This window comes from Alternaria rosae (genome assembly GCF_020736505.1).
Source record: "Alternaria rosae strain MPI-PUGE-AT-0040 chromosome Unknown BKA58scaffold_1, whole genome shotgun sequence".
Lineage (NCBI taxonomy): Eukaryota > Fungi > Ascomycota > Dothideomycetes > Pleosporales > Pleosporaceae > Alternaria > Alternaria rosae.
The window spans coordinates 5,188,901-5,208,753 of record NW_025763570.1 but is presented as its reverse complement, the minus strand read 5'-3'; the positions used below and the strand labels follow the sequence as shown (position 1 = coordinate 5,208,753).

The following is a 19,853-nucleotide window of genomic DNA, read 5'->3' as shown; positions in this document are numbered from 1 at the left end:
GTCTCCTGTTGATCCAATTGCAACGACTTTGAGTGGTGACTTTGGGTAGCTACCTAGGTAGAGATGTGATGCGAGAGTTACTTTGAGAGAGTGCAGTGGCAAGGACGATTACAAGAAGTTTGAGAGGTGCTGCACGCTTGATCTTATAGCTCTTCGATGTCTGCTCGATAATTATGCATACCCAGATATAGTCATACGTGTAATTGACATACATTTTTTCTTGAGTCCTAAGCCCAGAGCTCCCTTCCAGCTCAGCAGGCAACGAATAACTTTACTTCCACCATCCCCCCCTCCACCTCCCCTCCGCCTCCCCCACCCACCCAGTTGTTGGACCCGTCTCGAGATGAACATGCGGCGGAACTCCGCGACCACCTGCACGATGTCTACAACGCATCTGATGCAGACATTTAGCATGTGAACCATCTATTTCCGACTCTACTACTCATTACTATGGCTTCTGAGCACCACGTACCAACAAATCATAACAGCAATGGAACAAGATTGGTATCGAAGCTACAGGAAAAAAAAGCTAGGATCGATATAAAGAAACCCTAGGATAGAGGAGAGAAAGGAAGGAGAAGCAGGAAAACATAAAGGGGAAAGACCCCATACCATCCCAACCAAAACAGCCTTTTGTGCTGAACCCCCAAATCTATCCCATCCCATCCCATCCGACCCTACCCACTCATCAGAGCGCAAGACTCCTTCTCCCCCTCTCAACATCCTCAATCCACTCCCTCAGCACACCCATCCTATCCTCCTCCTCTCCACCCGCATCACCATCTCCATCCCGACCCCCACCCCCATCCACCTCATCCGTTTGCCGTCTTCCACTACCCATCTCGCCCCTCGCGGAACCAACCCGACTCCTGTTCAAGCCTCTCAATCTGCCCAAAGGGGCCAGCGCTTTCTAAACCCCAGGATTAGGCGTCGTACTGCGATCCCTCCTGAGCAGTCCTCTCCGCTCGGCCGTCTTGGGTCGTGGACTCACGCTTCCACTCGGACTGCCTCCAACCTCACTAGGCGTGAAGCTGCTACGTATCGACACCATACCCTTGCCCACACCAACATTTTGCTCTGCGCCGCTACCCTGGTCTGAGATGGTAAACTGGGTCTCACCCAACTCCTCGTCTCGGCCGAATTTACTGTGGTCTTTGACGACGAGCTTGAAGAAGGCGTCGGCTGTGCAGTTTGCTTTGAAACTCTCCTCGGAGGGGTCGAAGGCGACGGAGCCTTGGGGCGCTTTGATGTGGTCGGTCTTGTGGATTTCTTTTTTGCCGAGCGAGATGTGCACACGCAGGTTGGTGCCGGGAGGGAAGCCGTCGGCGGAGAGGACAGTGATGTTGGCAGTGCCTTGTTCGGCGCCGCCGGGACCGGCGTTATCGCCGAAGCGGCTGTGGAAGCTTTGTGCGCCCCAGCTGCGGTGGCGGTTATGGTTGTTTGCGTCTTTTGTGGGGGTGTTGGGCTCGCCTTCGATGGAGATCATGGGCGTGTCGGCTGAGGGACGGTCGGATGTGGAGGGTCGTGCGAGATCTTCTTCGTCGGGGGCTTCACCGCGCGACTTTCTGCGCTTGAAACCGCGGCCCAGGAAAGTTCCTGCGCGGACTACATTGCCACCGACAAAGGCCGCTCCTTTACCTACTCCCTTGACAGGCGCGCCGATGACTTTGCCTGGGACAGCAAAGGTACCGGAGAATGTACTGGATCCTTGACGAGATCGTACGACGTAATCTGGCTTGAACAACATTCTAAGTCGGATGGCGCCGGACTTGCCATCTAGAGCAAGTGTAACTTCTTGTTGCTGGAAAGGCTCGAGAATCTCCAGGTTAATGGATGACTTGCCGAGGAAGTCGGCCTTGTCACCAAAATCCCAGTCGTAGACGTTGACAACAAAGTCAGCTGCTGTTCGACTCCGCACAGGTACTTCGAAGTATTCGTTCCATGCCGGGTGAAGTGTCTTCTTCTGCGTCTTGGTCTTGTACACTTCCTTGTCATTGAGCATGAACTTGCAGTACGGATCCGAGAAGCCATTGCGGTCTGCAGCCGGAAGATCTGCCGCGTCGAGCACATCAACTCGGAGGGTACCCTGGTTGTTGAAGGACTCGCTGGGATCGAGACGCATCTTGACAGGAATGTACTTAAGCATGACCGTGATCTTGTTGTCGCGTCCATGCTTGTCCTTGAGCGTGAACTGAGTGGGCGTGTGTAGAGACCTTCGTAGCGTATCGATAGTATTTCCTGTGAGCTTAGCAATGACATGATCTCCATGGTCGTCGCCGTCATTGTCAACGTGCTCGATAATACGGAGGGTGATCTTGGAAAAGTCGAGCTCGCGGATCATTGTGTCGCCAACTGATCCTTGTTAGCGCGATAATTGTTAGCATTTCGGTAGAACTTACCATCATTGAAAGTCATCTTGTTGCTCCGGATCTTTGCGCTAGAATAGCTGGCATACGCCATGTCATCCATAATAACATCGACGTGGCCACCGGTCCTTGCGAATTCTCCTTCGACAAGCTTGAATACAAGCAGACCAGATTCTGCATCGCGTTAGCCGAGACTCGTAAGTATAATATAAGAATACGAGGTAAGGTTGCAAGTCAGGGTCGACCAACTCAACAAGCCAAACTCCACTGTATCCTCATAGTCGCGATGGAACCTACCGTACTGCTGCAGATCGTCCGCAGTAAGCTTCAGCTTCTCGATCTTCGGCTTTTCAGGAATTGACTCTGCTTGCTGGAGTTCATTCTTCTCGAGCTCCTTGGCCATGTCCTTCTCGTTCGATTTGAGCGATGAGATGGTACCGGCAGTCTCTGACCTAGCGATGGTAGAAGCGTTGGATACAATGCGTTGGTGGCTGAGTTTAGATCCATTAGAAACAGGCCGGGCAGCGCCGTTGGATTTGGTCTCCTCTTCTTCCTCCTCGTCCTCTTCGGGGTCCCATGTGGGATACGTAGGGTAGAAGGAGCAGGTGTAGTTGAGAGTGCCCTTGGGCTGAGAGGAACCAGCCAATCGGAGAGCTCCTGCAGTAGGCTGCTTCTGTTCATGTTCGAGGTACTCGCCGTTATCGTCTTGTTGGATGTAGTCGCCAGCTGAAAGCTCGATATGTCCTAGGGGACGGTCCTTGCCGAGGTTCTCCTCGTCCATGACCTCTAGTGTAAGCTTCTCGCGGACGCTGTGAACAGGCACGTAAATAACCTCATCCCAGTCAGGGTCTAGGTTGTTCTTGAAAACGACGGTTCGGCCTTTCTCAATGCCAGAAAGTAGCACACGGACGTACGGATCCGACTTGCCTAGGGCTTCGAGGTTACGGAGCCCGCGCGCGCTCTGGCAGTGTATGCGCATCACACCAATAGGAGTCAGATAACCACTGGAGGAGACGGCCCCCTTCAGAGCAACTGGTTTCCAGTCGAGCTTCATCTTCACGCGACCGCTTGATGTACCTGCGAGGTTGTACCACTCATGACCCTTGGCCATAAGTTCGAGCATGTCATCCATGGTGATTTGGTAGGTACCAAGAATGGGATCAGCCGCGAGATCGCGGTCGTCTTTGATAACCAGACCCAGCTTAGCCTTCTTGCGGTCGGTGATGAGCATTTCCTTTGTCGCGTCTGGCCAGATGGGTTGGTTTGTCCTCTTCATGACTCGTGACTTGTGGATTTCATGGCCGTTGAGGAGAAGGACGGCATATGGGCTGAGCTGCCCGATCATGCTCTTGCTACCGTCCATATCCTTGGCCTGCTCGACAGTGAACTTGCAAATACCCGTACGCGACTCTGGTGGCGGCTCCTTGGTGCCGTCTTCCAGCGTGGTGCCTTCAAGAACAGGGAAGAAGCGTACATCCGCTGTCACAAGACCTCGAGCACGACCTCCTGACATGACCTCTAGCTGCATGTTCTCATGATCAGGGATCTCCTCTAGCTGTTCAAGCGCAAACGTAGCAGTGCCGAGCTCCTTGTCCTTCCGGATGTCGTTGTAATCGAAGAGATTGATGGTGAGCGAATCTTTCAGGGAAGTTACGATGATGTTGACTGTCTCATTCCAGCGGGGATTGGCGCTCTCGTGCACCGTCTTGGTACGCGCAAGAACGTTGCGGTTGTTGATGGAAACCGTGGCGTAGGGGTCAGGAGTACCAGAGAATTTGTCGGGGTTCTTGAGGCCTTGAGCACCGTGGAAGTGGACTTGCAGGACTCCGATAGCTTGATCGACAGGGTTGCCCGCAAGCATCTTGGCGATTTCGATGGGGAACACGTTGGGGTCGTACATCATCGGGCCCAGGTTAGCGTGGATCTGCTCCATGATGAAAGTTTCCAATCCGGGGATGAAGTTGATATCGAAACCAAACGTCTCTCCGCCCAAAGGCTTGCAGACATAGTCGATGGTTGGGCGCTCCAGGAAAGACATCTCGACCTTTTCGATGTGAGGGAACGGAAGTTGCAACTTGAACTTCAAGCGCATCAGACCGGAAAAGGCCATGTCTTCTACGATAACATCCAGACCCTTGCTGACAAGACCCTTTCCGATGCGGATCTCTAGGACGATCTTCGGGTTAATCTTGTTCTTGATCTGCCTCGCGGTAAGATCAGCTACGTCATTGGGGGTGAAGCTGAACTTCCAGTCCATAAGAACGATATCGTCTTGTGTCTTTGGGTGCGTCTTCACGTGCTCCAATCGCGGAGGCTTCGTTCCCAGGACGAATGTCTTCATCTTCAGACTGTCCAAAAACGCCGGGGTCGATGTCGAGAGAACCTGGTCCACAGTGCCTACAATCGTGTCACACAGAACAGGCGCATAGATGGGCCAGAACTTGACGAGGAAGCTGTTGATCCACTCCAAGCTCTCCGTATCCGTCTCCAGCTTGTTCTTGGCCATCTCGCGGTTGAGGTCGTCCCGCGCATTGCGGCGCACGCGACGGATCGAGGTTCGATAGTAGGTGCCACAGACGGCCATGAAGATCATGATCCAGCCCAGTCCACCGCCGAGGATACCGACGACCCACGAGCTCAAGCATGCGAAGATGATGATGCCCGTATTGTGGTACCAGTCGCCGAAGAACTTGTCCTCTATCCTGCCTTCCAACCATGTCTGGTGGTCGGCCAGGGAGGCTTCTTCCTCCTCCTTGTTCTCGGAGCCCGGCATGCCGAATCGCGGCGCCCATCCAACTCGTTCCCACCGCTCATCCTCGTCGAGCTTTTGGGGCGCGTGGCCATTTGCTTTGGCTTCTTCTGGTGTCTCAATGGCGCCCGCTTTGGTGGGCGAGGGGAGGTCGTATTCGCCTGGGCCATTATCGTCGGCATCCGATACGAGGGCCGTCGCGTTCTTGTTGCGCTCGTGATGGAAGTTTGCGGGGACGCGCGCTCGTGCCTGCGCCCGCTTCTGCTCAGGACTGGCGTCGGGATCAAATTGAAAGGCAGCGCTGCCGCCCGCTTGCGCCTGATCAACGAGGGATTTCTCCGCCTGGTTCGCCGTAATCGAGGAATTGGGGTCTTTGGCGGCGTCGAGCAAACCTTGCTGCTTCAGCTCGGATTCACGCGATGCGGTAGCCATGTCGGCGATGTGGAGCGGAGGTCCGACCCGCTGGCGTTGCGCTGCAGTTGCAAGATGGACTGGCGTGCAATTGGACGCTCGCGATCGAGGGAGGGGCGTGACTTAGGTGAGAAACCCCAGGAAGGTGAGTGCAGAAGATAGAGCGAGCGGCTGGGTGATGTTGGGGGTTCTGGAAACCTGCTGTTTGGCTGGTTAGCTTTCCTTGGTAGACGGCGGCAGCTATGCTTTAGCGATACTGCAGCTGTACGCGGATGGCTGGCACTAACTCGCCGAAGTAATTCCTGGTTGTTGGTAGTGACGGAAGAAAAAAACAAAGGAAAGGCCGAAGGAATGACTAAGTTCAGGGTTCACGTAGTATATTGGAACGCGCAAGCGGTCCTACTCGCAATCAGGAGCTCGTGAGAGGTGTTGGTTAGCAGCTCCGTCGAACGATGACTAGCATCCCTCACGGCGATCCCCGAGCTCCCCTGCACAGCCACGCTTATGACATAGCGATCCACGCGTAATCAGCGACAAGAACCATTCCGCTGTTTTCCCATTAATCTACTGCCGTCAGCCAGTCGCGCGCCGATGATGAGAACCCCGTCTACGATTCCGTCTATCGTGACACTACTCGTCTGCAGGGCTCGCATGGTGTTCCTGTTGATTTGGCTAATCAGTAGCTCAGGGTCCATCCCGCACTGCTAAATGGTGCCAAACGTGCGCCTCCGCACTATCTTGAGCAACCCGTCGCACCCATACAAGAAACTCGGCAGGTCTCTGTAGGCTACACGGTGATGACATATCTACATAGAACAACATAATGTTACTGTCGGCTTCTACTTGCTCTATTGGTATCTTCATTTCTCTACGATTAGAGTGGTTATGCTCTAGTAATTCCAGTCTTGTTCCCGAGGTTTGTACGTCGATCCGGCACGTCAATGGTCTCCACCACATCCATCCCGCACACCAAAACGCGTGGCTCCGCAGCGTCTGCCATCCTTGGGAAACTGTTACGCTGCCCTATCATCTCCGAGCACATTTCCTCCACCTTATACAAAGAAGAAACTGAACAGGTGTCTCGGGTCTTACCGCAACTTGTCAGAGCGAAGACTACTGCAATACCTGCATAGGAAAACAACCGTGAAGCCTGACCGTCATATGCAGGTGCAGCCAAGCCTCATACTCATGTGCCACACAGTGTATTGAATTCGATACCACGTCTATGTATTACTAGCGGCCTTTGTCATACCACATGTGCATCGTCAGAGTTGCATTTTACAAGCTGAATGCGACCCACCCTACGCCACAGATCATCCAGACCAATTCACCCAACTCCATAAACCCTGTCATCACCACCCACACGGCATAGCCGATGGGTTGAAGAAACCGTTCGAGAACCCACTAACCGACCCGACTTCATAACCCGTTTCTGCTCAAAATTCCTTAAGCAGCCTCATAAACTGGCCCCTAACACTCTGACTCCTGCTATAACAAAATTTTTAGTAAATGAAATCCCACTAAGCAAACTAGCCGACAGGATATTTCCGGCCAGACACACCGTCCTGCACCCCAGACACATACCTATGCACGCGGGGATCTCGCACCCGGTCTCGATCTCGATCTCGTTCGCGACTGTCGTCTCTTGATCTATCTCGGTCTCGGTCTCGGTCGTCGTAGCTGGAGGATTTTCTGTCGCGGTCGCGTTCTCTATCCCTATCTCTCTCGCGATCATGGCGATCATCCCATTCATCCTTCACTCTATCATGACTGCGTGTCCGGGCTGAATCACGTGTACGCTCCCGCGGATATTCGACGTCTTCCGAATGGCGGCGATGGGAACGGCTGCCACCGCTGCCCATGGCGTAAGGGTCGCGGTCGCGATGATGGCGTTCCCTATCGCGATCACGTTCCCGTTCGCGCTCACGGATATAAGGTGGTTCGGCGTCGCGAGGTGGACTTACAGGGTGTACGGTCTGGGGACCCCATCGCACGCTGTTGGATGGGACAGGTCTGTAGCTGGTACGTGGGGGCATGACGGGGCGCGAAAGGTAGTATTGTTGTTTTTGTGCTTCGCGCTGGGCTTGCGCGACTTGAGTTGCGAAGAGTGGGGATTGAGTTGGTATATATGCGTGTTGGGGAGATGTTGCTGTTGAAGTTCCTTCGTACACTCGGACTGGATCATGTTGGTTTGAGTAGCGGCGCGCCTCATTGTAGGCAGGGAAATACCCTGGCTGCGATATGGGCGGCTCGTGAGATCGATGGGTACGCAGTACGGGATTTTGTCGCCGGGGAGATGGGCGATCTGGGTCGGAGTCGGAGTCTGTTGTTGATAACGAGGGTTCGCGTCGTGGTGGGTGTGGACGCTTGTGGGCAGAGTATCGAGGACCTGGTTGAGGAACGGGCGCAATGGGTGTGGCATCTTCATCTGAGTACTCGTCACTTCCATACCCGGTGCGGCCTGGGACATTCCTCTTTCCGGCGATTCTAGTACTCAAAGGGTTCAGCATATGCCTCACCCTTGAGATAATAGCCCCAGGCCTTCCATGGTCATCTCCGGGCCGTGGGGATTGCTTCGAGACATGGCGCATGAAGGTCGGACGTGGTCTTCCATTCCGATAGAGCGGGTCTTCAAAGTAGCGGTACGCGCCGGACTTCTCATCAGCTGAATTTCCCTCGCTGTCCGTCGAAGTTCGCGGTTTTGGCTCTTCAGCCACACTGCCCCCGTTTAGCTCCTCCTCCGCTTCCTTCTTAAGCCTGGTAGCAACGCTCTGATACCACGTCTCCATCGCATCATCGGGCTTCTCTGGGAAACACTCCTTTGGTAGGATTTTGGGGAAGGTGCCTCCCATTTCTAGATCGGGTATGTCATCCAGCTCCACCGCCTTCTGTAGGAAAGGCACATGCTCTTCTGGCCCTAACAGTAACTGTATCGTCTGCCATGTCACGAAGCCGTCCTTCTTTAGCGCAGGTATGGTTGGACTCGAGTAGCCGTCGTCGTCTGGCGCTGGTTGCAGGCTGTGGAATGCGCCGAGTGACCGATATATGAATGCGACAGAGGATGGTGGTGTGTCTGTGAATAGTACGTCGTAGTCGCCCCCAACACTGCGATACCAGGCTGCGATTTGCGACGGCGTAAGATCAGGCGAGTCGCTTGATCCGAACTTCTTGCTCTGCCGCAGCGCATCAGCTTGACTTGTCCCCTTTGAAATCTGGAAGCTACACTCAACTCACAATGACGTAGGCAATGCCCTTCAGCAAGCGATCGAGCAACGGGGTCCCGCATTTATCTTCCTTGAAAAGGTAACCCCAGTAATCGTATGCTTCGCGATGCGCCGCATCCGCTTGCGCTAGGTTCGCGGCGCGTTCTTCGTGGAACTCGTTATGTGGCATCGGTTCGGGTGACATACTGTCGATATGTGGGAGCAATCGCTATAAATGTGCTCGGGCATACAGATCGTCGGCTCGATGCTCGGAGCTGACGCTCGTCAGGTTGCAGTCGGTCAACCCCGCTGCGTGCGACGCGGGATGCAGGCGTGTGGAACGCGACAAACAGCGTCAGGAAGCCACGGCTGCTTATATCAAGTGCTGCTCGCCGCTATCAGCAGGCATCATCGCTATGTAATAGGCAGATGACTGGCCGACTGCGCCTCTGCACTGCGCAGGAACCGGGAGATTGGTGGGGGTTGTTGTTCGCAGGTCGGGCGTGGCTGGTGACATTCTGACATCACCGCGGTAGGGCCGCAAGGCTGAGATGGCGTGAGGCCGCAATCAGGCACCATTTCTTGGAAGTAATAAGCTGCAGATGGGTCAAGTCTTTGGGTTGACATGGATCTTCTCCATACTGGAGATTAGCTTACTACTAACCACATGTTGCTAGCTTCAAACGCAGCGTATGATGAACTCAAGCAACAACAAATGGATCATTATGGATTGTATTCAAGATGCATTCTGTCTATGATAGTACGTAAATCATAGACATGCGTGACTATTACGCCCCATTACCGCCTGAGTCTTTTGCTCAAGTACGTTGCAATGCAGTCATCCCTCGTTACCAGTGGCTAAAGAAGACCTGTATCCTCAAAAAATCTATAAGAACTGTGAAGAAAATGTCGACAACCACTCTAGTGCTCGAGTAGCCTGAGCGAACCCTGGACGACGACGTTCTCGAGGATAGAACCCGGGGGAATGTCAATGGTGGAGCCCTCGGTCGCAACAATGATGACAGTGCCCTTGAGGGTGACACCACGGCCAAGGTTGACGGGACCGGTGATGGTCAGATGGTCAAGCTCGACAATCTTGGGGATGGAGGGGATGCGGGACTGGAAGCTGGAAACCTTCTTGAAGTCGCTGCCGAGCTTGATCAGGGGGGCAGGGCCGAATCGGTTGGGGTCAATCACCAGCTGGCCGTGCTGCAGAGTGTAGAGATCCGACTTGACGAGCATCAGGTCAGAGCAGGTCTTGACTGGCAAGAAGCGCTTTCGGGGCACGTTGACACCGTGTGCGTTCTTGAAGTGCTTGATGGCGGCACCGACAGCGGTCTCGAGCTGGAGAACGGAGATGTCGGCCTCGCCCTTCTTGTCGGCCGGGATGGACTTGCCGTTGGGGATGATCTCCATAGCAAGCTCGTTGGCCTCAACAACACGCTTAATGGCCGCGAGGTTCATCCAGATGTTGTTGGTGTTGAAGTACTTGAACTTCTTAATCGACTTGAACTCGTTGACGTGCTCCTTGGGAACCTGGGCGATTTCAAGCAGACGGACGGAGCCCTCGTAGTCAATGATGGTTCCACCCTTGACGTCGGCCTTGGTCTTGTCTGTCAGCTCCATGATGTACTCGGCCTGGGAGTCGACCATGTGCTGGAGGATGCGGAGATCGACAACGGCACCCAGGTTGTCGGCGTTGGAGAGGAAGATGTACTCAATACCGCGGTCCATGAGCTTGTCGATCATGCCGGTGTTGTAGAGAGACTCGAAAACGTCACCGTGACCAGGGGGGTACCAGTTGGCGATGTCGGACTTGTTCTCCTTGGGAGCGGGCAGGAGCGAGTCCTTGAGGATACGGGGGTATCTTGATTGGTTGAAGGTGAGGATGTCGATGTTGTGGCCCTCGTACTTCTTGATGATGCTGGCAGTGTCGGTGTCGGTGTTGAACGAGTTCATCAGGACGAACGGCACGTTGACATCGTATGTGCGGTTGAGGTACTCGATCTGTCGTACTGACAGGTCCAAGAAGGACATGCCATCACGGACCTCGATGACGGACTTGGGGCCAACGCAACCCATGGAGGTACCGAGACCACCGTTGAGCTTGACAACCGCCAACTTGTTCAGGTATTCGACAGCCTCGGTGTTGGCCAGCTCATCGTAGCTAACGACCTGCTCGGCCTTCGGGGGAGCGATGCGGTTCCAGTCAATGGCAGTGCCCTTGGCCTTGTCGTTGAGGTATCGGCGGAACAGAGCGAAGAAGTTGTCCATCTCCGTCTCGAAGTACTGTAGTGGGTCAGTATACGCTCAGAATGACGCATCTCACAAGTGCCCCTCCAAACGTGCCGATAGCTTGCAGTTGCGGGATTACCCCGGGCAAGTGTATTGAGATGTATGGGTTGCAGATGGTGACGGAAAGGGTGTAGAAGGATTGCGACTGACCTTCTTCTCAGCGGGGTCTGTGACGGTGTCGGCGAGCTTGTTGAGCGCATTGCGCATTTGCGAGGCGGCGACATTGGTGGATGTGTTCTCGAAAGCCTGTAAAGTTGTCGTTAGTTGATTGAAATCGATTTGGAGAAGTTGGAGGTATTGAGACGGTACGTGTTGTCACCACGACATCACTCCCGCGGGGAGTAGGCGATGCGAATGCGGGGTGAACTCTTCAGAACGACAGCGAACACCAATTCTGATGGATCACCTAATCCTCTCGCAGGTAATCGCGTTGACCTATGGTTAAGCGGCGTGTTGCGATCGGCCAGCAATCGTTGCCAACTCAATGCCAGCTCTCCTCGGTCCCCACTATAACCCATGTCGAGACAACGGGAAGCGGTGAGGATAGCTGCGTTCGCTGTACAACAAAACCAATGCAGGTACGCAGCACTGAAAAAAGCAAGACGCACGCCGGGAAACTGCAGAAACAGAGCGAAAGATTACTTACCACATGGGACTGCGACTTGCCGTGATGGCGTTGGGATGAGAAGCCACCCTCGCCGCCCTCAGCAGCGGAGGGCTTCAAGTGAGAAGGAATCGCGCGAGATGCCATCGTGTAGTTGTGAGGAGAAAAGAGGTTGTCCCGTGAGGAGAGAGTGGTGTAGGGGACAACAAGTGTTGGGGAGCTGGTCTCCTTAAAGGCAATGGGTCGCGCTTGGCGTTGAACGTGGGGCAAGTCGAGAACAAGCTACGGCCTGGTAACGAGAACAGGCTCGGGGTTTGATGGGGATGGTGAAGAGACGGTGTGAATTTGCCTTTTATACATGCAGGTCATTGCCGCTCAAGTACTAGAAGGGCAGTTACGACCGCAGCATCTCTGCATGGCAACAGCCACGCCACCAATAGTTCCTGCCCACGACGAAGTTTTGATACTTGTTTTCACACCACCAGTGCAGCCATTACACCTCCTGTATAATGGTTGAGTTAGTAGCTATTTTCAGCCAGGCTATTCTGGTATCAGATTACAGCCTTCGAGCTGTTCCACCCAGCTTCTCACTCAGCTCTCACTCAGATCTGACCACGTTACTGTATCGTGGCTTCACAAAGGTTACACTTCCAAGTCCTCACACCATCCCGCGTCTGCCCGAATCAACAGTGACTATCGAATGGCTGCGCGGCCGCCTATCTGCTCGACCTCACGATGCACAATTGTTGAATAACTTTTCGGAGAGCTATGTCGATAAATTGAAAAGCCCCTCATCTGGCCGCCGCGCTAGCAGGGGTCTGCAGTCAGTTTGACGTCGCCCCGAGACCGCTCTTCCGACTTGCTCCCCAACAATCTTCCCCAGGTGGGAAAGTTGCATTTTTTTTCCACAGTGGCGACTGCGCGATGCAACGCGGAGGCGAAATGCAGCGGGGTTTCGGGTGATCAAGGTCTTTTGCATCTGCATAGCGCGGAGCAGCGACCTGAAGTGAAAGATAGTGGCTGCAGAAGTGGAAAGTGGCAGTGGCGCAGGTACACGTCTGCATCGCTTGGACCACGTGGGGGATCTTCTACTACTAAGTCGGTGTATTCACAAAACAACGGTGCCCATGCTCGACAAAAGCCTCAATAACGCCCATGTTCACCATCCCTAGCCGTGTTGAAACTATGCGGGCCTGTCATCGACACGACTTTCAAATCCTCGACTACACCCTGTCATTGCAATACTCCCAACAACAAGAATATCATTCGGGTGTCCTAATGGCCCTGTCTGTAGGTACTCGCGATACCAAGAACCGAGATGGCAGAAGCTTCTAACAAGCTTAGACGCTTGGCGGTTCCCGATTTCACGCCGTCAGGCTGTAAGACAGGGACAGCTATTGGAGTGGAGACTGAATCGGTACCGGTTGCGCTAACGGACCTCCCCTAGCATAAGTCAGGAACAGACGTCGTTAGCTGTTCCCGTGGCTGGCGTCGAGAAAACCTGCAGACGTTTCCACAGTCACGGCGGCGCTTTGACTCGCTGCGGCAGTTTGCTAGTAACACCACCCCACCCTAGCTCGACCGTACGGGTCGTGTTATCTCGACGGCTGGCGCATCTGCGAAGGGTACCGCATGAGGCTTGCTAACTCTCAGCTTGATCCACGCGTTCTGGTCCGCCTCTTCTGTGAAGAACCTTTGTCTAAGCTCGTCGATCAACCATGCAAGCAGGCTCTCGATCGTTTGGAATGTAGAGCTAGATATTAACTGCGCTGGTCAGTCGGTGTGCACGCATACATTGTGTTGTGCATACCTCGAATAAGAAAGTCTCTAGTTGAGGGTATCCCTCCACACGAGAATCAGCCATGTTGTCAACCCAAACATTGAGGACCACGGGCTGTTTCTGCAGCCTCTCATTGGAGTTGACGCCAATCAAGCACGGGATTCGGACGTTGTGCAGGTACAGTACGTTCGAGCTGGTGCCGGTCCCTTCAATGCGCGAGGTGATGTGTCCAGCGCCTTCGCCGAACATACTGCCTTTCAGGTAGCAGACATTAGTCTCGATCGCATACACATCTGTCGAGCCTGCAACATCGCGAACGCATTGAGAGACAGCAGTTGATAGAGCGACAGTCGACATCCAGGCCATGGAATCATCTTTGAAGCGCGCTTGTATCGCCTTGCTGAGCGTACCGTAGTGAACAGTGCTGTCATCGACGGAGTCTGTGGAAGAAGCTGACGTGAACTGCTTTCCAAGCGTCAACGTGACACTGATCAAGGCCCGCTGCTTTTTCTCACGTCCCCAAACGTCTTTCCCTGCATTCACGACGACCTCGAGATTCTGGACCATGATCTTGTCATAGTGTCCACTGGAAGCTACTTCAGCCTCCCACTGGGCCTGACGAACAACTTGGCTCATGGCAGAAGCTGGTTGGTGGGTCTGAAGAGCGGTGTTGGTCCCAAGATGGACAGAGCGTATCGTCGAGCAGCAAAGTAAGTGTATGGAACACGTTTAACTTATTGAAGATGTCAGCACAAAGTACCTGTTTGATCACATAGCAACTATGCTAGTCGACAAAGCGTGTTAATCAAATATCGAGTTTGCGATGAACAAATGCATTGTCCTCTTCGATTTCTTATTCATTCCATCACCTGACATGTAGAAGGTTTGCGCACGAAGAGGGCTGGAGCAGGGCTGAAAGAGGGCGCAGATGGTACTCACCAGGCTGAAAGTGAGTTGGGTGAGGCTCGTGGTGGGGTATATGACGAGCGCCCTCCAGATGTCTGCCGCACGGACGTTCCCGCCAGAGCTCCGCAATCGAACATTCTAGCTACACATCAAACTATAATTCAGAGCCTGTCCCTCGCACGCGTGGTATCAAAAGATTCGCAGTCACACTACAGAATCACCCACACGCATAATACCTTCACCATGGCCGACGCACTAAAAGCAGAGGGTAACAAGCTCTTCGCAGAGAAGAAGTTCGCCGAGTCCATGTAGGGTCCCCGCAAACACAGCCTAGCGACAGTTTACTAACAAATCCCAGCGAGAAGTTCTCACAGGCAATCGAACTCGACCCCTCAAATCACGTCCTCTACTCGAACCGATCCGGCGCATATGCCTCGTTGAAGGACTGGCAAAAGGCGCTCGACGATGCGAACAAGGTTACCGAGATTAAGCCAGACTGGGCCAAGGGCTGGGGGCGCAAGGGAACGGCGCTCCACGGCGAGGGTGACTTGGGTATGTATACAGCGTTCCTAAGAGAGATAATGTCGCTAACAGCCAACAGTGGCAGCCACAGAGGCCTTTGAAGAGGCGCTCAAGCTCGACCCAAGCAATGCTCAAGCAAAGTCAGGCCTCGATGCCGTCAAGCGCGCAGTCGAAGCCGAGGCGAACGACAGCGGTGTAGGCCTCGGTGGCATGTTCAACGACCCCAACATGATCCAGAAGCTCGCGGCGAACCCGAAGACCGCCTCCCTCCTCGGCGATGCAGAGTTCATGGGCAAGCTCCAGCAGTTACAGAAGAACCCGAACATGGCTGGCCAGTTCATGCAGGACCCTCGTTTCCTGTCCGTCATGAGCGTGCTACTAGGCATCGACATGTCTTTCGGCCAAGGCCCCGGTGCTGGAGGAGCAGGCGATGCTAGCGCGAAGGAGGCTGAGGAGGACGTCGATATGCCCGATGCGCGACCAGCTCCCGAGCAACCGAAGAAGGCGCCCGAGCCCGAGCCCGAGCCCGAGCCCGCAGAAGAGTCTGAAGAGGACAAGGCTGCGAAGAAGGCAAAGGCTGAGGCGGACGAGCTGAAGAAGAAGGGCACCGAGTTCTACAAGAAGCGACAATTCGACGAGGCTATCGAGAACTACAACAAGGCCTGGGAGACACACAAGGACATCGCATACAAGACCAACCTTGGAGCCGCCAAGTTCGAGAAGGGTGACTACGAGGGCTGCATCCAGGCTTGCAACGAGGCTGTCGAGTATGGTCGCGAGATCCTGGCAGACTTCAAGATCATCGCCAAGTATGCTATGCCCATTTTTACACAGTCCATCTGCTAACACACGCAGGGCCTTTGCACGTATGGGTACTGCATACGAGAAGATGGGCGATCTCGCCAACGCAATCAAATACTACCAAAAGGCACAAACCGAGCACCGCACACCCGAAGTCCTCGCAAAGCTTCGTGCAGCAGAAAAGGCCAAGGCCAAGCAAGAGAAAGAGTCGTACATCAACCCCGAAGAGGCCGAGAAGGCCCGTGAGCTCGGCAATGCCAAGTTCAAGGAGTCCAACTGGCCAGAGGCTGTCGAGGCATACACTGAGATGATCAAGCGTGCACCGGATGACCCAAGAGGATACTCCAACCGGGCTGCCTGCTTCATCAAGCTGCTAGAGTTCCCATCCGCGGTACAGGATTGCGACGAGGCCATTAAGCGCGACCCCGACTTCATCCGAGCCTACCTGCGAAAAGCTCAAGCCTACTTCACCATGCGCGAGTACAACAAGTGTATTAACGTGTGCGCGGAAGCTATGGAGCACGACAAGGACGGCAAGAATGCACGCGAGATCCAGCAACAGGAAACCAAGGCTCTACAAGCACAGTACTCGGCACGCGAGGGCGAGACGGAGCAACAAACCATGGAGCGCATCCAGCGGGATCCAGAGGTATGTCATTTCGTATAGTATATGTATAAAAACATGACTAACACATAAACTAGATCGTCGGCATCCTCCAAGACCCCGTCATGCAAGCCATCCTCCAGCAAGCCAAGGACGACCCAGCGGCTCTGCAAGAGCACCTGAAGAACCCCAGCATCCGATCCAAGATCCAGAAGCTAGTGCACGCCGGTGTCATCAGGATGGGACGTTAAAAGCAACTCCCTGATGGCACCCGGGTTCTCCTTCATGCTGTTATCAAAAAAGATGATTTCAAAGCATGAGCTCGATGATGCTTTCAAACACCTTTTCACGGATGACGTTGAACGATTTCTTCGAAGGTGATCAGTTGCAGTTTCACACACACACACCTTTTTGTATGTTTATATAAGGCTTTTTTTTACTATCTGCATAGCGTTTAGGTAATGAAATGTTGACGATTTCCTCCTGTTCATATAGTACTTCTTATGACAAAAGGGAATTGGGATGACATGAACATGGGTACATGTATTGTGTTAGAGAAACTGAGCTATGTGCGGAGCAGACTCGATGCAAAAGTTCAAAGTATACATCTTCGCTAAGTTTCTCCCCATTCAAACCCGGCCTTCTCACGGATACGTGGAAGAAACAAGCCAAACACCCTACGCCAAATCCCTTATACTCCCCTGGAGCAATCCCACTAAATACTCTACAATCCCTTCTGCAACAGAAGAAACACCACAATCACCATCCTATACTACTCCCCGCATCCATTTCCTCATAACCCACTAATAAAATCCAACAACCTCAACAACGCACCATTCTCAACTCTACACCCCTCACCCTCCCTCTGCGCGCGCCTCAACCCCTGCGCCAACCAAAGCCTTATCGTATCCGGATCGAGGTTGCGGAAGTTCTGCTGCCCTATCATGACGAAGGCTTGGGCACAGAGGGTTGTGCTTTCTGAGGGAGAGGGTGGGGGCTTGGTGGAGCAGGATGAGCATTCTAGGGTGTTTGTTGGAGGTGGCGAGGTTGGAGTTGGCGGATCGTTGCAGCAGGGTGGGGGGCCGGTAATCGTGAGGGTTGTTGTGTTGGTGACTGTGAGATGACTGTCGAGGGATGGGTCTTTGGTGGATGTTGAAGTTGACGTTGGAGATAGTAACGAGATGTTTGACTGCGTAGACGACGGCGACGGCAGGTAGAAAGAAGATCCGCTCAGGAAGGAAAGGTCGCTCATGTCTGGGACGTGGACATCAGGGTAGCTTGCTAGTTGTGGGTCGATGAGCCGATCTGGCTGGATGGATGTGAGGGCTAGCAAGGAGGTTTGCTGACTGGACGTCGTTCCTACTCCTGGCATCTCTTGACTTGTACATGTCGATATATCCACATCGTCTCCCTCTACAAATCTTTCTCTTTCTCCGCCTTGATCGTTGCTGATGTCCTGTCGTTGTAGTCCCTGCTGCTGCTCGCCCGTCACACATCCCCCAGCTTTCAAAACGGCAATCTCCGCCCTCGCCTCCTCAAGCAATTTCTCAGTTTCAGCGAGCTTCTGCTCCAAACTCGCAACATGATCCCTCTGTCTCGCGCGATGTCGCCTCTGATTCTCGCGCACGCGATTCAACGTGTGCTCTGCTGAAACGCGTGACCTGCGGCCGCCTCTCGTCGCGGCGGTATCGGAGGTGTTGTGGTCTGACGCCGATGAGGATGTGGGTGATGTTATCATTGTCATGGTTGCTGTAGATGGATTCTTGGTGTTTTGGTGGTTTTCACAGATGAAGTGCTTTGGAGGATTTTGCGCACGGAGATGCTGGGCGGCTTCGAGAACGTTGCCTGGATGGTGATGAGGCATTGGGTGTAGGAGCTTGGCGGTGACTAATCGACGATGATTGGCTGGTGGGGATCTTGAAACGTGCTTGACGTTCAGGGTTGTCAGAACATGAGCAGATGGAAAAGTTGGGCCGAATGGATTGTAGCAGTGATGTTGTTCGGTATGAATTGCATATTTGTTGGGTTGACTTTTGAAATTTGTTCGAAATTACGTTTGACGTTACTGACATGTGTAGGTTGTTCCTTGTTGACAATCTTCGACAACTTCGACGTGGGAAGGTATGTATGTCCAAACTCAATAGTTCCTGTAACATCATACCAAGCCCCGTAAGAAAAGCTTGATGCGATGATCCATCCAATCCACATCCTTCGGGTTCGCCCCGCCACCCGCAATATGTCCCCAGATACTAGGCACTATCTCCACCGTCGCATCCTCCAAGCTCTTAGCTTCCTTCTCGCTGACATAAGGGCGGAAGTACTGGTCGTATTCGCACGGCATCAGCAGAACCTTTGCTTTGATACTTTTGAGTGCTGACTCAAGATCCTCCGCCTTAGTGCACCGAGTGATATCGCCGCGCTGCCACATACCCAGCATCACTAGAAGATCATCTCCAGACCAACCCTCATAACCCTGGATAGTAGCCACATCATCCCAATCTCGCAGTTGCTGGAAGCCCATCTCTTTGTAGCATTCTTGGTCGAACCATTCGGCGCTTGTCAGCCACGCGGAATATGCCTTTCCAAATGCCCTGATACCTCTCTCAGGACTCTTTGCACTTTCCAGCGCTGCTTTGGGTCCTTCGAGGAACTGGAAGTTGTGCCTGCTTGTTTTCGCGGAGGAACATACGATTATAGCGTGCTTGATGAATTCAGGGTAAGCTGTCACCCAATGGTACGTGATCTGCCCGCCCATCGAGAATCCCAGCATGACATCTACCTCTTTGATACCGAGCTCTTGGGTAAGGAGAGAGTATTGAGCATTAATGCAGTCCATGTACTCAAGAGTATTGGGAAAGGAGGGTGTGTTGGAGGGACTAGAAGACTCGCCATTGCCGAGAAGAGCGATGAGAATGATCTTGTGGTTCTTCAGGGCGGCATTGGCGTGTGTCAGGGTGGTGTCGAGACGGCCTTTGAAGCATGTGTGTACAACCGCTATCTTGCTGTTGTGTGGGTTGAGGATCTTGTAGGCCAACTTGAGTTTCGGCAGTGTAGAGCCATTGTGGAACTTGAAATCGGAGATTTCGTAAGTCTCGAGCGGCTCGGAGCTGGGTTGGGACGACATGTTGTGATGCAATGGAAGAGACGGCAGAAGCTATGGAGATGAGGGAAAGATGAAGTTTCGCGGGGTACTGAGCTGAGGGGTGGCCTTCAGAGCGCCGATGCGATGACGATAGTATGGGGCTTTCTTCGTCATTGGCGCATGGTAGAGCCCCACTTGCGGCTCTGAGACCGCGGTTTGGTGTTCGTTGGAAGTCTAATGTGTACTTTATTCATCCATCGGCCAACAACGGCTCCTATGCTGCTTTAAGGAAGCATGGAAGCGGAGAGACGTGCTGATGGAAATGAAGATGGACAGTTCCTCCTTCTGTGCATCGTATGCCCCAGCAACGCAACGGTTATATACCGTAGAATCGTTCACTGCATGTCTACCAAGTTCTGCAAGTTTCCTCCTGGGGTGTTTGTTGGATGCTGATTTTGGGTTGCGCCACCAACGGCTTATAGTTTGGTAGATGAGCGCTCATCTTAATCCTACCATGTCGGCACACCTCT

General features: G+C 53.5%; 7 protein-coding genes across 7 annotated transcripts; 1 reads left to right on the top strand and 6 right to left on the bottom strand.

The window, feature by feature from the left end:
• Positions 1 to 816: 816 nt before the first annotated feature.
• BKA58DRAFT_34085 (uncharacterized protein) lies at positions 817 to 5,779 on the bottom strand. Its single transcript, XM_046168336.1, has 3 exons — positions 2,664 to 5,779; positions 2,400 to 2,540; positions 817 to 2,352 (listed from the first exon to the last, which is right to left on the bottom strand). The coding sequence occupies exons 1-3, from the start codon at positions 5,545 to 5,547 to the stop codon at positions 911 to 913; spliced, it is 4,467 nt and encodes a 1,488-aa protein (XP_046032166.1). The 5' UTR covers positions 5,548 to 5,779; the 3' UTR covers positions 817 to 910.
• A 1,183-nt stretch (positions 5,780 to 6,962) lies between these two features.
• On the bottom strand, positions 6,963 to 8,934 carry BKA58DRAFT_397482 (uncharacterized protein; the record flags this gene model as incomplete). The annotated part of the gene is made up of 3 exons (XM_046171426.1): positions 6,963 to 7,014; positions 7,111 to 8,729; positions 8,761 to 8,934. 3 exons carry the CDS (start codon positions 8,932 to 8,934, stop codon positions 6,963 to 6,965), a joined length of 1,845 nt encoding a protein of 614 aa, XP_046032165.1.
• Positions 8,935 to 9,336: 402 nt separating this feature from the next.
• Positions 9,337 to 11,959, bottom strand: BKA58DRAFT_374819 (UTP-glucose-1-phosphate uridylyltransferase-like protein). The gene is made up of 3 exons (XM_046169366.1): positions 11,671 to 11,959; positions 11,175 to 11,270; positions 9,337 to 11,018 (listed from the first exon to the last, which is right to left on the bottom strand). The coding sequence occupies exons 1-3, from the start codon at positions 11,773 to 11,775 to the stop codon at positions 9,651 to 9,653; spliced, it is 1,569 nt and encodes a 522-aa protein (XP_046032164.1). The 5' UTR covers positions 11,776 to 11,959; the 3' UTR covers positions 9,337 to 9,650.
• Positions 11,960 to 12,830: 871 nt separating this feature from the next.
• Positions 12,831 to 14,158, bottom strand: BKA58DRAFT_34003 (uncharacterized protein). The gene is made up of 2 exons (XM_046168323.1): positions 13,439 to 14,158; positions 12,831 to 13,392 (listed from the first exon to the last, which is right to left on the bottom strand). The coding sequence occupies exons 1-2, from the start codon at positions 14,042 to 14,044 to the stop codon at positions 13,201 to 13,203; spliced, it is 798 nt and encodes a 265-aa protein (XP_046032163.1). The 5' UTR covers positions 14,045 to 14,158; the 3' UTR covers positions 12,831 to 13,200.
• A 399-nt stretch (positions 14,159 to 14,557) lies between these two features.
• BKA58DRAFT_397479 (uncharacterized protein) lies at positions 14,558 to 16,492 on the top strand (the record flags this gene model as incomplete). The annotated part of the gene is made up of 5 exons (XM_046171425.1): positions 14,558 to 14,622; positions 14,673 to 14,866; positions 14,916 to 15,645; positions 15,692 to 16,286; positions 16,340 to 16,492. The coding sequence occupies 5 exons, from the start codon at positions 14,558 to 14,560 to the stop codon at positions 16,490 to 16,492; spliced, it is 1,737 nt and encodes a 578-aa protein (XP_046032162.1).
• A 263-nt stretch (positions 16,493 to 16,755) lies between these two features.
• Positions 16,756 to 18,251, bottom strand: BKA58DRAFT_33909 (uncharacterized protein). Its single transcript, XM_046168308.1, has one exon. The coding sequence runs from the start codon at positions 18,103 to 18,105 to the stop codon at positions 17,035 to 17,037; it is 1,071 nt and encodes a 356-aa protein (XP_046032161.1). The 5' UTR covers positions 18,106 to 18,251; the 3' UTR covers positions 16,756 to 17,034.
• On the bottom strand, positions 18,252 to 19,502 carry BKA58DRAFT_33897 (homoserine acetyltransferase family protein). Its single transcript, XM_046168305.1, has one exon. It carries the CDS (start codon positions 19,363 to 19,365, stop codon positions 18,397 to 18,399), a length of 969 nt encoding a protein of 322 aa, XP_046032160.1. The 5' UTR covers positions 19,366 to 19,502; the 3' UTR covers positions 18,252 to 18,396.
• Positions 19,503 to 19,853: the final 351 nt, after the last annotated feature.

Bases quoted from the DNA above. Each gene is read 5' to 3' on its own strand.
- BKA58DRAFT_34085 (XM_046168336.1), bottom strand. From the start codon at position 5,547: ATGGCTACCGCATCGCGTGAATCCGAGCTGAAGCAGCAAGGTTTGCTC. The intron at 2,541-2,663 runs GTAGGTTCCATC...AACGCGATGCAG, and splicing joins GGACGATCTGCAGCAGTACG to AATCTGGTCTGCTTGTATTC. The intron at 2,353-2,399 runs GTAAGTTCTACC...AACAAGGATCAG, and splicing joins CAAGATGACTTTCAATGATG to TTGGCGACACAATGATCCGC.
- BKA58DRAFT_374819 (XM_046169366.1), bottom strand. From the start codon at position 11,775: ATGGCATCTCGCGCGATTCCTTCTCACTTGAAGCCCTCCGCTGCTGAG. The intron at 11,271-11,670 runs GTAAGTAATCTT...ACAACTTTACAG, and splicing joins GCAAGTCGCAGTCCCATGTG to GCTTTCGAGAACACATCCAC. The intron at 11,019-11,174 runs GTCAGTCGCAAT...GACCCACTACAG, and splicing joins CAGACCCCGCTGAGAAGAAG to TACTTCGAGACGGAGATGGA.
- BKA58DRAFT_34003 (XM_046168323.1), bottom strand. From the start codon at position 14,044: ATGAGCCAAGTTGTTCGTCAGGCCCAGTGGGAGGCTGAAGTAGCTTCC. The intron at 13,393-13,438 runs GTATGCACAACA...TGACCAGCGCAG, and splicing joins TAGAGACTTTCTTATTCGAG to TTAATATCTAGCTCTACATT.
- BKA58DRAFT_33909 (XM_046168308.1), bottom strand. From the start codon at position 18,105: ATGCCTCATCACCATCCAGGCAACGTTCTCGAAGCCGCCCAGCATCTC.
- BKA58DRAFT_33897 (XM_046168305.1), bottom strand. From the start codon at position 19,365: ATGTCGTCCCAACCCAGCTCCGAGCCGCTCGAGACTTACGAAATCTCC.